Source organism: Centruroides vittatus, unplaced genomic scaffold (assembly GCF_030686945.1).
Source record: "Centruroides vittatus isolate TY-2023 unplaced genomic scaffold, ASM3068694v2 contig_821, whole genome shotgun sequence".
NCBI classification, from domain to species: Eukaryota; Metazoa; Arthropoda; class Arachnida; order Scorpiones; family Buthidae; genus Centruroides; species Centruroides vittatus.
The window spans coordinates 7,721-23,104 of record NW_027122535.1 but is presented as its reverse complement, the minus strand read 5'-3'; the positions used below and the strand labels follow the sequence as shown (position 1 = coordinate 23,104).

General features: G+C 28.1%; 1 protein-coding gene across 1 annotated transcript in view; it reads right to left on the bottom strand.

Annotated features, from left to right (window-relative positions):
* LOC136982338 (nose resistant to fluoxetine protein 6-like) overlaps nt 1-9,175 on the bottom strand; it is a 53,099-nt gene extending 43,924 nt beyond the window's left edge. The window contains exon 1 of the mRNA XM_067278812.1: nt 8,835-9,175. Within this exon, the coding sequence (XP_067134913.1) occupies nt 8,835-9,138 (304 nt within the window). The 5' untranslated portion in view covers nt 9,139-9,175. The remainder of the gene's footprint in view (nt 1-8,834) is intronic.
* Nucleotides 9,176-15,384: the final 6,209 nt, after the last annotated feature.

Genomic DNA, 15,384 nt, shown 5'->3' with positions numbered 1-15,384 from the left:
ATATGAAAACTGAACTAAATTAAAAAGTTTTCTAAATATGAAAACTGAACTGAATTAAAAAGTTTTTTAAATATAACAACTAAGCTGAATTAAAAAGTTATCTAAATATGAAAACTAAACTAAATTAAAAAGTTTTTTAAATATAACAACTAAGCTGAATTAAAAAGTTTTTTAAATATAACAACTAAGCTGAATTAAAAAGTTATCTAAATATGAAAACTAAACTAAATTAAAAAGTTTTCTAAATATGAAAACTGAACTGAATTAAAAAGTTTTTTAAATATAACAACTAAGCTGAATTAAAAAGTTATCTAAATATGAAAACACTAAAAGTATAAAAACTAACTAATTAAAAAGTTTTCTAGAATATGAAAACTGAACTGAATTAAAAAGTTTTTTAAATATAACAACTAAGCTGAATTAAAAAGTTATTTAAATATGAAAACTAAACTAAATTGAAAAGTTTTCTAAATATGAAAACTGAACTGAATTAAAAAGTTTTTTAAATATAACAACTAAGCTGAATTAAAAAGTTATCTAAATATGAAAACTAAACTAAATTAAAAAGTTTTCTAAATATGAAAACTGAACTGAATTAAAAAGTTTTTTAAATATAACAACTAAGCTGAATTAAAAAGTTATCTAAATATGAAAACTGAACTAAATTAAAAAGTTTTCTAAATATGAAAACTGAACTGAATTAAAAAGTTTTTTAAATATAACAACTAAGCTGAATTAAAAAGTTATCTAAATATGAAAACTAAACTGAATTAAAAAGTTTTCTAAATATGAAAACTGAACTGAATTAAAAAGTTTTTTAAATATGAACAACTAAGCTGAATTAAAAAGTTATCTAAATATGAAAACTAAACTAAATTAAAAAGTTTTCTCAATATGAAAACTAAACTTAATTAAAAAGTTGTCTAAATATGTAAAAGTAAATTAATTTAATTTAAATTTGTAATCAGAAAATAAATTTTGTAATCAGTATGGCCCAAACTTATACTACTTATATTTGTATATTAAAAGATCATTTAGATATAAAGATTAAATTTATGTAACTAAACATTTAGCTTGTAAAATATACATTTTTAATTTCGAGTTATATACAGTAGTAGTCGAAGCTTACCTTGGACAATTTAAATTTATATTGCCTGTTGTGATTAAAGTTATATACATTTTAAAGTTGAACAGGATAATACAAATATAATTAAATTATTTATATGTATTTAGTTGATCCATACAAAAGACAAGTTGCAGATACAGGTTTGTGTACAAGTCCATCTGCTGGTTTTGTCACATTTATTGAAATGCTGATATGACACACTTGCTGTCTGAGCTTTACAACTAACACGACAATATAAAAGCTTAGAAGAAAATATTAAACAATTCTGAAAGTTATAACTATCATTAATGGCATTTTAACTTGGAAATAAATTTAATGCATTGGAAAATGGCTTCAAATTAATAAAAGTGGCTCGTGCACGAGAAAGTTCTGTTACATAGCAGAATTAGATAAACTATTTTTAAGAGATCCAGTCATGCAGCCAGTTTCTTTGCAAGTTCTAAAAAATTATGATGGTGCAGTTATAAATTTTCGAATGCATGTCAGTAGTTTATTTTTATAAGTTGGGCACCGTTCATTAAGTTATCGTTTCATGAATACCCGGAAATATTCAATGGGGTTTACGTCTGAAGAATTGCTTGGCCAAGGCAGGATTTCAATCTGTTGTTCTTGTAACCAATGTATCGTTGACCTTCGTGGTTTGAAAGGATTTCTAGTTTTGTTGAAATAGAAATGTTTTCTCAACTAAATCCTCTGTCAATGGATAAATGTTCGTAAGATGTCTCGATATGTCTGTGCATTGACACTTTCCCGAATAATGTCCAGTTGTCCTACGCTGTTAGCACTCATGCATTCCGAGATCATAACAGACGATGCAAACTTCACAGATTTATGTATAAATTTTTTTTCGAAAGTTTCTTTTGTTGTTCTCCATACTCATGGCTCTTGGTCACAACAGGAGAGACAAGGGATTCCTCTCTGAAGAAAATGTTATTCCATTCATCTCATTCTCAAGTAAGCCACTCTCTGCACTATCTTACATTGATTTGTCATTGTTTTTTTTTTGTTAGAGATTGTTTTATCTTGCTAACATGGCAGTTGAAGTTTGTACCATGCAATCTTTGGCATGTGGTTCGGCTACTAACGTTCACTCTAGTTGCTCTCCATTGTGCATGCAAGTGTTTAAATTAAGCATCAGAAATTTTCAAATATGACAAATATAAAGATAGTTATGCTTTATATTGTTTTGATCTTTCTCCAAATCTATCTGCATCAAAATTGCATATAAGCGTTATTCAAAAAGAAATATTCCAATAGAATTTTAATTTTCGAAGGCAATTCCAGAAACCGTAAACATTATTTGTCTGCTAGAATATAATAATACTTTAGAAATTGGTGATAGACTAACTGTATTTGTCAATTATTTAATGAATACCATCACATCGTAAAGGTTCGCTGCAAGCGATCCGAAAATGTAAAGGAATTTTAGTGAAGTTTTCCTATTCCACCATTTTCCAATTTTCACTGCTAGTTGCCAATAATTTAGACAGCAAAAATAAGCTCGGAAGCCTTTCGAATCTGTATTTTCTATGCAAAATAAAAATTTTTCTTAGTACGATAATTATTAATTAAAACCGACAAAAAAATATTATAAAATTTATAAAACAAAATTCGAAAAGTTGTTATTGGAATAATATCATTGACCGAAACTTGTATTTGTTAACAAGGAGATATTTTTCTTTGCATTTTCTGTATGAAATGAAGAAAAATCAATGTATCATAAATTAACTTTTTAAACATGAAGTTGGCTTAAATCAGCTTAAGTGTATCTGACAAAATTTTATTCCATTAGAATTTGTAAAAAAATTCTTAAGAATAATTTTGTTTATAAAAACCCTCTGTAATAACGTATAATCAGTGTTGTACTTTAATAAGAATATAAAAATCTATTTAAAATATATAAATGATTTTTTGCATTTTTTAAAATAGTTTTCGTCTTTCTGTTTAGAATTTTTTTTCATTTTTTTAAGAATTATTTTCTTCTTTGAATTTTCAAAACGAAAATATTCTATAGTTTTATATAGTAAATAATAATATTATTATTTTTAAAAAAATAAATATTAATATAAGAAATATTATATTATGATGAACATGTAGATCATTATAGGTCTTTAATTTTTTTGTAAGTTAAAAATAACAAATTTACAAAATTCTAATGTCTTACAGTTGTTTTTTTTATCTTTTTTAAATTAATTTTTAACATTTTATAACAGTTATAGTATAAGAGTATAAGAAAAATACTTCTTTATCCCATGCTATGATTTGAACTAAATGCTTGATAGTGGTTTTTCAAAATTAACTCCTATTTACAAAAAATCTTCATTCCTTTGAAAAATAATTTTTTATTTAATTCATATTTTAGAAAATTTATTTAAAAACATATATTTTCAGAAAATTTATAAATATTATTGTTAAAATTAAATATACCCCAATGTGTAACAAATCACTACTACTCATTCTCGTTAAACTCGTTCAATTTTACAAACGTGGCGTATAATTACTTATACTAATCTTATAAAAAAACAGCCGGGAATCGATGTCTTAATAGATGTAATTTCAATGTACTCAGAGTTTTTGTATAAAATTGTTTAAAGGCTATATATTTTAACAGTAACTTATTTATTTAGGTTAATAATGATAAAGTCATGAAATGGTAACATTATCAAGCTTTTCTTTTGCAGGATTTCAGAGCAAGATGCTTAAAAGTTCGTCTTGAACTAATACCTAAACACATTTATTCAAATTCTTTTAAAAAAATTAAAGTTAAGTTGTCCAGTCAAGTATGTTTCTATTATAATAAGCGTTCAATGAAAAACAAAAGATTTATCTTAAAAATTAGATGGACTTGATATGGTTTAGTTATCTTTAGACTTATTTTAAACTAGTTCTATTTGTCTTGTCAGTATTTAGCAACTCAATTACAAATGGACTAGAGTTTTCTGCTTGTTGCAGTCAATATTACTTATGTAGATTTAACAATTGTATTCACAGAAAGTGCAAATGATCTTGCGTTTTGTGACTTTTATTGTATGGTTTTAATAACTTAACAAAATGATTTGTTGATTATATAAAGATAAGTTCAAATGCTGAACACCTACAAAACAATGTTAAAGACAACAAATCCTACCAGATAAGTTTTTAACTCTCTCAACAAAAGAAAATCTAAGAGTTACTTACATGTCAGCTATAGATCTGCTTTAATGCTTTCAATATGACTGCAATTACATATATGTTTTATCTAAGAAAAGTGATCAAGATTCACTTTTAGTAAGCATAGAAGATAAATTAAAGAATCTGTATCAATTATACAAATTTGCCTTTATGTTGCGCTTCTTTGGTAAAATTTGTCAAGCTGGTGAGAAAAATATTCATCCATCAAACCAACAGTCATACACTTGTACCAACCGCTAATGATTTACCTTTGATAAATTCATCCTCAGCTGAAAATTGCATTATTAATGAACGAAAACCAGTTTTGGATTTGATAGAATTTCAGTCGTTCAAAGTGGAACAGTCAAATAATAAAAAGTCACTCATATTAATAACATTGAAAAAGCTGAAATCAAACTTCTCCAGATATAATGCTAGTTTTAAACATGATTATAACAAATCAAATGTTCATAAGCATTATGTACTATGTCTGTCAGTTTCTCTGTAAATATTTTCCACTGAAACTCTATGTCGAGTGTGCATTGAAGCATTTTCTACATGTAAAACTATTTTCCACCTTGAATTGCTATAAGTAAATTGAGTAATTGATCCAGAACATCTGTATCACACCAGCAGCAAGAAATCATTTTTAATTTATCAAACGCTTATCACTTTAGGATTGCTGAAATAAGATTACTTAAAGCTGCACAAATATGTTTAGCCTAATTTATCGTTTGTATTCAGATGCATATGTAAATAAAAGATGCATAAGTTTGTGCATTTTTAACCAATGTTTAACAGCAGTCATGAGGCGATTAATGAATCATTTTAAATTTTTTATTCAAAACTTCAATCTTGGCAACAAATGTGAAATTGTAACAAATATTTCGTAAAACGTCGTGAAGAAGAATTAGCTAAGACAGACTGCACAGAAGATATTTTATGTATCGAGGCACTGAAACTTCCGTGTAAATAACACGAAGATCACATGATAGCTTACATGATTCGTTATCACATTGTATTGAGAATGCGTTGATATGCAAAACAGAAAAATTATTTGCTTTAATTGAAAACCAACAGAAAAAAATAATTTCAAAGATACTTTCGTAGTAAATTTTTATTGTAATGTAGATATAAATCAGTAAACAAATAAATGATTGAAAACAGAAAATATTTTATTTCAAATTATTCGAGCTTTCTCTGCAAAATACTCATTTACTTTACGATTATGTTTTTAGTATATTCAAACAAAACTCCTACATAACTATAGCATTATATATATTACATAAATGTATTTCATGGAAAAATATACAATATAATACATTGCACCATTTGCAAATTCTACTCAAACGATAAAAAGGTATGCTATGGTCTTCTCTGATATGTCAGGGCTTGTTCTTAGACTCGAAAACTATCTGCCAGCCATTTCGCACGATTTTGACGCTACAAGCGCTGATACTGGCTATTCTCATCTTCACATTTCAATAGCGTTGTAGTAGTTAAAAACATCTCTCGTGAAGTTATTTTGCATAACTTTCTTCGTATAAGCGCAAAAGCAAATAAGATAATAGTGTCATTAATTAAGGATATATAAGTTACATATACTGGTATGGTATATTGCTTTGTACTACGTTGCAAATCGACAAAAGAGAACACACCTGGCGTGTCATCCTATCAATTCCCTTTGCAGCAACCTTTGTATACAAAAAGAATGGATAAATAACGTATCAAGCGAAGATGGCAAAGGAGGCTTGCCGCAGCCTAATGACAGGTAAGTTGGAATATTGTGATAAAGATAATACATGGAGACAGTGTCAAATTTCTGCATAGGCACACTAGGCACGCGTCTGGGGCCGAATAAATTGATAGGCCTCAAAATTCAAAACTCAAAATTTGAAAAAATTATTTAAATTAATTATTTTTTTTCGCAATAAAAATAATTAGTAATTTAGGAGTAATTTCTAAATTAAATTACACTTAATTATTCGCCAAACAATAGTGAAATCTATTATAACTATTAGCCCGGGACGCCGCTTAGTGGGCATTCTAGCAGCAATGGTGTAATTCCGTGGTAAAAATCATAAAATTCATATACACAATAAATTCCTATTATAAATAAAAATAATTATATATACTATTAATAGAAAAATTATACTAATAATTTAAATAATAGCTGAAAGTCATTGTAGGGAAGCTCCCTAGTGTAGCGGTCTAGGCATTATATTACAATTACAGATGACAGATATACAAACACTCGGATAAATGGCTTATATAAGTAGATAATTTACAAATAAATTTTTATTATTCGTAGATTACTAGATGTTTCAAATAAAACTCAGTAGCAATTTCAAAAATAAATTATTTTTATGTCCATTGATATTAAAATATTGTCATCTAACATGAAATTATTCCATTATAAACACTGAAGCTTTTTTTCTTTAAACGCAGTTAGCTTCATATATGCAAAGACAGTTTTTGAAGGTAGCATATTTTTACTATTTTATATCTTTAATAGCAAAAAACGATAAATTTTCTCGAGAACAGTTAAACACAATCACAGTTTTATAGATTTTTGGAAGATATAATGTGAGAGTAAATTACTTTGTAAACTTTTTTAAACTCTTAACACATGTAATACATAGTATTTCATTGCCTGTTACCTCGCCCCTATCAACGTTATCATGAAACTGCTCTGACAGACTCCGAACAACGGGAAACGATTAGCTAAAAACAGGCTCTGATATATATGAGAAGACCATGAAAATGCCTACAGGTTTTTAGTGCATTGGATTATTAGAGTGTCTTCTTTCTAACACTGTACTTCGAAGTAACACCTAAATATAGTCACTTTCTCATTAAAAGGATTTTTGGAAGGAACTCCCTACGTGTTGCCTTGCCTTATCCCATCATCTCTACTTAATATTTAATATATAAAATAATATAAATGACGTAAAAATTTGTCAGCAAAAAAGCAAAAGTATAAAAATTAGAAGCTTTCTTACTTCTATAGCTTCGAAGAAATATAAAAGCATTTATGAGTGTCGCTAGAATTAAAAAAAAACCTTTTCATCCTAAAAGCAAAGAGAATTCCGTGCAATAACAGATCTTCTTAAACGCGTTTGAAACCACAGTGTAATTTTTGTCGAAACATTTCACAGATACACATATAAAATACAAATATTAATTACGGAGAGTAAAATAAGGCCATGAAAAAGACGACGCTTTCAGCCATGCCTGGGTATGCCCATGCAATGTTATACTTTTGATTGTAAACAATTTCGATTTCAGTTTCTTCTCAACCGAATGAGTATCATTAATTTCACTGACTAATTCTATATTAATAAAACAGATGAAAATTAAAATGTTTGTATGGTTTATTGTGTCAGAATTAAGTTATTTACTAATTAATTTCTGCATAAAACAATAAATTTTTAATTTGCTAATTGTAATAAATTACTACCAAAAATCAGCAACATAAATAGTTTAAGAAATTATTTTATAAAAATATTTAATTGTTCAAACCTGTTTTATAAAACGACACATTTTATATAACACGTTATGTATTGTTGTAGATAAGTAAACGTTTTTATCAAATTTGTATAATATTACGACCCGAATTATTCTCGAATTAAATCTCACAAAGTTCTAATTAAGGAAGGCAAACGTAAGAAGGTTCCTAAGTCTGATGACAATAAATTTTAATCATATTATGGGGACAGTTCTGCCTTCTCAATACCAACATTACGAAACATAATCAAATGTAAAGTTTAATCATTAGGCCTATATATATGTATAAATCTGTATGGAAGTTTGTGTTGATAAAGCTACAATTCCACCGGCCCTCCCATTCTCGAAACATACGACCATAAAACCTTTTTCTTTATTTTAAATTTCTAAAATATATTAAAATAGTGTTATTTCTTATTATCTAGCATTTAATTGAACACATTTTACTTATAAATAATTAAATTTTAAATAATTCTATTTAAAATAATTGTGAGAATCCGAAATCAGTACTTATTAACAACGTCACTAAATCACAACGTAATGTTTTTAATAATAAGTTTCTGTCAACATTCACAACTGGAAGAAGATCGTCTTTTTAGTTTCCAGCGTCAGAGACGATGCTTTCTCATAACCTCCCTACCTGCTGTCCCGATTTCATCATTTTAAAATAATACCAAACGGACAGTCAAGGAATTGTCGCCAGTCCCTCGATAGATGCAGTCGTCGTCCGTTTCTCGAACCATTTATATATAATGTTTTCCTGAATTGTAAATTATATCATGTTTTTTTTTTAAATTAAATCATTATTGGTTATTAACCTGGCATCCGAGTGAGTGCGACGTCTTTCATATTTCCTCCATCCCTAATTCGATCGCCCATGCACGCAGCCGCTCGCGTGATCTACTTTTAAAAACAAACCTCGCCGTCGCGGATTCCGGATCAAACGAGATTCGGTGGTGTCACACATCACGAGACACCAAAGGGGTGCGACCCTCCAGTCACACTTCTGACATAATCAAACTACAAACAATAGATATTTTAAAATTCTTACTTTGTAATGGCCATTTTTTCAACTGTGTTAAATCTCTCATGAACATGACTCCACTCTTAACACATGACGACGTTAAATTCGTTTTTTCGGAAAGTTTCATTAAATATGGAAGAGCGAATTTGACCACCGATTTTGCCAAATTTCTCAAATTCTTTTCTGCTGCATTCAGAAATTTTACTGTTTTATCTAATTCGCTCGAATCCATTTTTTCTGTAATATATCCTGATTCTTTTTCAAGAACTTCGTTTGATTTGCAAAATATTATGAATACAAATAACACGAATAGAACAATTCTTTTCTTCATCGCTCAAAACATAAGATTTCAGATTGGAACAAACGTTAAGTTCAAGTGCTTTTTATTAAATGGCGACTACGATACAACTGTAAATTTAATCTCTATTTTTTCATTTTTGAGGAAAGTGTTGTGAAATAACTCTATAAAGACAGGTGACATCGTTGTGCTGTATTTTCCTGGCATTGTTTAGTTGTTTTTATACCTGATAATTACTGATATTATCTTTCTGTGTGCAAATGCGCATGAAATTACAAGTAGGACTGATATTACTCCTAAAAAATAAAGATAATTTAACTATTTCAAAAATATTACTCTCGCCTTTAACAGACAGATCTTCCAGTCTCAGCGGATATTGTAACGTCAATAAATGCAAAAAAACGTTTAGATTTTTTTTGTTTATGTATGGTTGTTAGTGTGTTTATAAGACTTTGTTTTACTAATTTTTCGCTTAATGTGTCCGGTGCTTTATACTAAAAATCTCTGCATTTCTCACGGACGGTTAGTTTTTAGAGAAAATTATTTCAAGAAATTTTGAAAAGATCGAAATAGTGGTTTAAAACTTATTAGAGATGCAGTGGCCACAGAATACAACTTTAAATTTAATCATTTTTTATCCATTTTTTAGAATCGTTTCGTGTAAACTCTTGAAAAATTCTACAACAGTTATGTATTATTTATTTATTTTATATAAAAATATACTTTAAAGTTTTATAATTTCAATATTTCAAGTAATTTTGTTTGTGTATATTAATACATAACGTTTAGAAAATATATCTTCATAAACTGACGTTGGTTTATAAGCAACTTTTTTATTTTTTCCCTTAAATCCCATTAAATTTTTTTCATGTGTAATGTTGCATCGTTTCACTTAAGCCCTAAGTTAATAGATATTGATATACGATGTTAAGGTGTGAAATTTTCAAGGCTGTTAAAATAAAGTCAACTCGGGATCCTGGATCAAGTCTAGGAAATGAACCCCAAATTTCTTCATGTGAGGATCCCTGACGCCGAATATGTGGCCTGGGACAGCATATGTTTGCCAGAAAAAAACCTCTTTTAGTGCCCACGAGCATACAGAAAAATTATTAAAAGATTTTCGAGGAGATCAATCCATATATCTGAAACTTATTATAATTATAGGAGACGTTAGGAGTCGAGGAAATATAATATTTAAAAAAAATTAACATATCTTCAAACTTTATAAAAGTAAAACGCACAAAATGATTAATCGTAGTCGCAACGAGATGAAAACACGAGTGTGGCTACAAATTCCTAACAAACCTCAGCAGACAAATCAGTTACAAACGTCTACAGTGCACTTTCGGATTTAATAGAATCATATCAACGAGTGGATATTGAACATTTAACGTCTTCGTTACTTTACTAAAACATTTATATTACAAACTTTATAAAATCTGAAAATTAAAATTGCAATATTTTTTTTTGTTTATATTAAATTATTATTTATTTTCTTTCTTCAATCTTGCTTTCTAAAACTATCAGAATATTACACGCGATCGTACAGTCTGCATTTTAAAAGTTTACAAGGTGTCAAGGATTAGTACAGTCGTTGCCAAGGTAATCTTTTACCAAAAAGACAACATTAGTCGATCGTCTATATATATAAATGAGAACATTTATTTCTTTTTTCGGTATACGCTTTTAGGCCGTTCAAGCGATTGTCACGAAACTCACAAGTTACGTTCACAACTTTTATCTTAGAACATCTCCAGAAAATTGATTAGTTTTATATATATATATCGATTAATTTCTATCTACATTCGATTGCTGGCTGTACATGTAGCGCGATCTGTTAAAAAAAATTTTAGCATAGTAATTATCTGAATATAATTTTTACAAAAAGGATATAATTCTAAATAATATACAGTGTATTCATTAAATTACAGCGATAGTGATATAGCGCGAAATATATTCGCCATTACGCCATTACCGCGACAGGTAGCACTTGCCTACGTGAAGTTTCGCAGTGTCTTGGGTTAATTTTACCTATGGTTCCAAAATGGCGACTAATCTCTGATTCCAGCAAATAGAAAAAAGAAAACAGTGGGGACGCACGTTCTAACCTAACCTAATTTATTCTAATAAATTACCATAATTATTACCAACAAAATCATTAGAATAGGTTAGGTTACGTTAGAACGTGTGTCCCAACTGTGTTCCTTTCTACTATTTGCTGGAATCAGAGACGAGCCGCCATTTTGGAACCATAAGTAACAATAACCGTGTTTTGCCCCTGTACATCATACTTTTTCCGTTAGCGATAGAGTGGTGCCGGTTACGTATCTAACTCCGTATGGGAAAAAATTTTTTAATACAAATGACATGACTTTCGGTATTTAAAAAAAGTTGGTATATAATTAATCTGGCCATATTTCTATTACGATTTCTACATCTGGTGTCGACTTCCATCTATCCTAACTGCGTTTTCGAGATTAGGAAAGAGCAAACAGCAGACTGACAACAGCGTAAATTTATAGATCTGCAATTTTTCCAAATTTCAGTTTAAGGTTTTTTTTTATATAACAGTGTACAGCATTAATAAATATTGATACATGATTTATACCTTTAATTCGATTAATTAACGGCATAAGTGAAGGTAGAATTTTACATAACGTTATAAATTCTAATGATGCAAAAGCTCTTGCGAAATTACTAGGAAAAAGCAACAAACAAAACATAAATAAAGATTTAAATATTAGTAACTTTATTTGAAGGAATGAATATAATGTTTTAAATTTCAAATTATGATTCCAAGATAATGCAGAAAAACAGAAAATAACTCTTACGTATTATGTAGTACAAGGTAAATCAGAAGAGTCAGGTTTGATTGACGGTGCTGATTCTAATATAATTATTATTACTGTTTCAAAAATAAATGCTTGTTAAATATTGAAGGCTCAATTTACAAAACTTACTTAGATGGAGCACATAGAACATATGATTATAATTATACATTATATTCTGTGTAACTGAGAAGATATTTTAAAGTAGGCTTTTCAATGACGAAAATCGCAATTCCCTGCGAAAAAGTATTAACTTTTATGCCAGATATTTAGAGCCAATTTTCTTACAATGAAAATCCAGAAATAACATGTAAAAAATTTTTATTCAAAAATTAGGTTTACATTACAAATTTCATAACAAGTGGCGCCACAAAATTTCATTTATTACAATTTATAATATAAAAGTTATCTTTTAAATAAAATTTCACAAAAGCCGGAAAAGTTTCGCAACTCTTTATTCCACTTTTTTCTTTTCGCAACAGCTGAGAAAGTAAAATGACATTTGTATTTATATGTCAGAAAAAACGCATCGCTCGATATAATGAGTAACTTTTCTGATTGCTTCATAATTACATATCGATTCTGAAGCTGGATAAATAAAAACGAAAATTTTACCTGATGAGTAAGAGCCAATGATTGCTTGGGAAATTAATTTTAGGAGCAAATAATAATATAAATGACTGATTTTAATTGTGTTAATTGCGAAATAAATCATAAAATAATTAAATTATTCATTGTTATTTTGAAATCTTTTTAAATAAATTTTATGATATATAATTATATAATATAATGTTACTTTTCGATGTTTCGATATTTAGCTACTAAAATAAATTAGGCCGCGACTCCACTAGCCGTAAAAGGGCCGTAAAACCCCTCACCGTAAAAGCTTTTAATCACGTGACCATGATATTTTACGCCTAAAAGCGAGTTGAGCAGTGTTCAACTCGCTTTTACGTTGGTTTTACGACCTGCTCAGGCGTAAAATATCATGGTCACGTGATTAAAAGCTTTTACGGCCCTTTTACGGCTAGTGGAGTCGCGGCCTTACAGAGGAAAGTCTATAGAAACAGTAAATATCGAAATAAGTATTGTAATTTTAACCTTCGCAGTTGTACGTGACTTTTCAATCTATTATGTTATTTTTTATATAAAATTATTTTAAGAGCGAGAAAAGACAATGGATTTACATAATATTCTACGAATTGTTTGTTAAATCAAACTGATATAATCTTTTCAAATTTCGGAAAAATTTCGTAAAGGCCATATAATTATATTTTATAAACGAAACAATATAACTATTTTTTATTCCGTGACATTAATTACTGCAATGGCTTGGCTTCTAATTTATAATTTTATATTGAAATTTTACTCATAGTTTGTTTAATTACTTTATTATATGAATTAAAGTCAGCGTAATGAATTAAAATCTTAGTAAAAACGCTGTCGTAAAAATTCAGTCGTAGAATGCCAAATATTAATAATAACATGCTTTGATTTTATAGACAAACTAGCGGCTAACCCCGGTGTTTCTCAAGCTAAAAATAAAAATAATGAATAAGGTTATTTTCGTACTTCTAATTCTTCTGTTATATTACATTATAGTGCTTAATTTATATAATTACAACGGTTATCGTACATAAGAATTTATCACAAGAAAATGTTTCAATATGTTAGATTGGTCACTTGGCACACAATGTGACTAACCTAACACATAAAAAAGACTTTTTAATTGTTTACAGTAGAGGAATAAATAATTTGTGAAATGTGTTAGGTATGTCAATTGGTAGTGTAAACTCTTACATAAGATGATCTTTGTAGTTATATAAATAAAATGCTAAAATATAAGATAATAGAAGAGCTAAAAATACAAAATAATCTTAACGTTTGTTTTATTTTTTGCCCGGGCAACGCCGGGTTTACCTGCTAGCTTGTCTATAATATCAAGGCATGTTATTATTACTATTCGGCGTTTTACTACTGAATTTTCACCACAGCGTTTTTACTAGGATATTAATTTATTACTTTAATTCATAAAATAAAACAATTAATTAAACAAACTATATAGAAAATTTCATTAAAACATTATAAATGAAAAGCCAAGCCATTGCAGCAATAAAGTAATGTCACCGGATAATAAATAGTTTATTCTTTGGTTTATAAAATATAATCATTTGTCCTTTTCGAAATTTTCCGAAAATCTGAACCGATTATAACAGTTTGATTGAACGAACAATTTTTCAAATAAAATATAAATCCATTGTCTTTTTTCAACCTTTCGGCAATTTTATATAAAAAAAAGTAAAGATAAGAGAGACGATCACGTAAAGCATAAAGCTTACGAAGGTTCCCATTAATTACTTTGTACATGTAAGAATTTGATTTTATATTTTATTGTGAATTTATTAAATATTTGAAATTCGTGTTATATTACTAAAATTATAATTTAGGGTTCTATCTATATCGTAAAATATACCTGAAGGCTTTTAACGTATTTTAGCTATACTCTCAATGTATCTGTATTGCGTACTGGTTCTTCACTCTTGGATAGAATAAAAAATCAATTTAAAAACGATTTCATAATATTACCAATAAACAGTTACTAGAAAACTTTATAGTTATATTTAACTACGCTCAGAATTTGAGATAATGTGCATATTTTTCTGTTAAATTATTTGTATGTTTTAGAATATGTCGTAGAAAATAATTCGTATGTAGGTAAAAAACACGCATAGTGTTTTAACGTTTCGGAAATCTCTCAACAAATCAATTCATAATCACTTGAATGAAATGCAAACATGTTTTACGATTTAATATTATTTGAGACATTATTTACATATTATTTGGCTGCAATTTGAAAAAATTTAAAAAATTCTAGACTTATAAACTCCTATTCTTTGTCCTTACTTACTCTCGAAAACCAGTCAGATAAGTGAAAGTGGAGACAAGGTATGAAAAGAGAAGGGAGAGTAAGCTTGTATTAACTATACGAGAACTTCCTGTTTGCACAGAAAGTCACGTGATTTTAATTGAAATATTATTCTTGAAAGTTGTTAAATGACCGCCATGATTTCGTTGTTACCATGATAAATATTATACACAGGAGCAAGGCACTGCCAATATCGGGTACAAACCATATATTTTAAATTAAATAAATTAAAAATCTGAACCCGGAGGTAAAACTATGTCACAATAAATAATTGTTCTTTTATTATGAATATAAAAATCGTATTGTACAGTATTTGCATATGTATTGTTTTTCCGAAAACAACAGCAGGATAACTTTATAACTTTTCTAAATATTATGATATATTTGCCTAAATAAATTAAATTTTAATCTTACAATAGAATAACCTGTAATAGTCATTAATATACTTAGTAGAGTGGCAGGTTATCACGAAAAATTGAAATTAAGATAAATTATAAAATATTTATTATTATACCCACGAAGGTA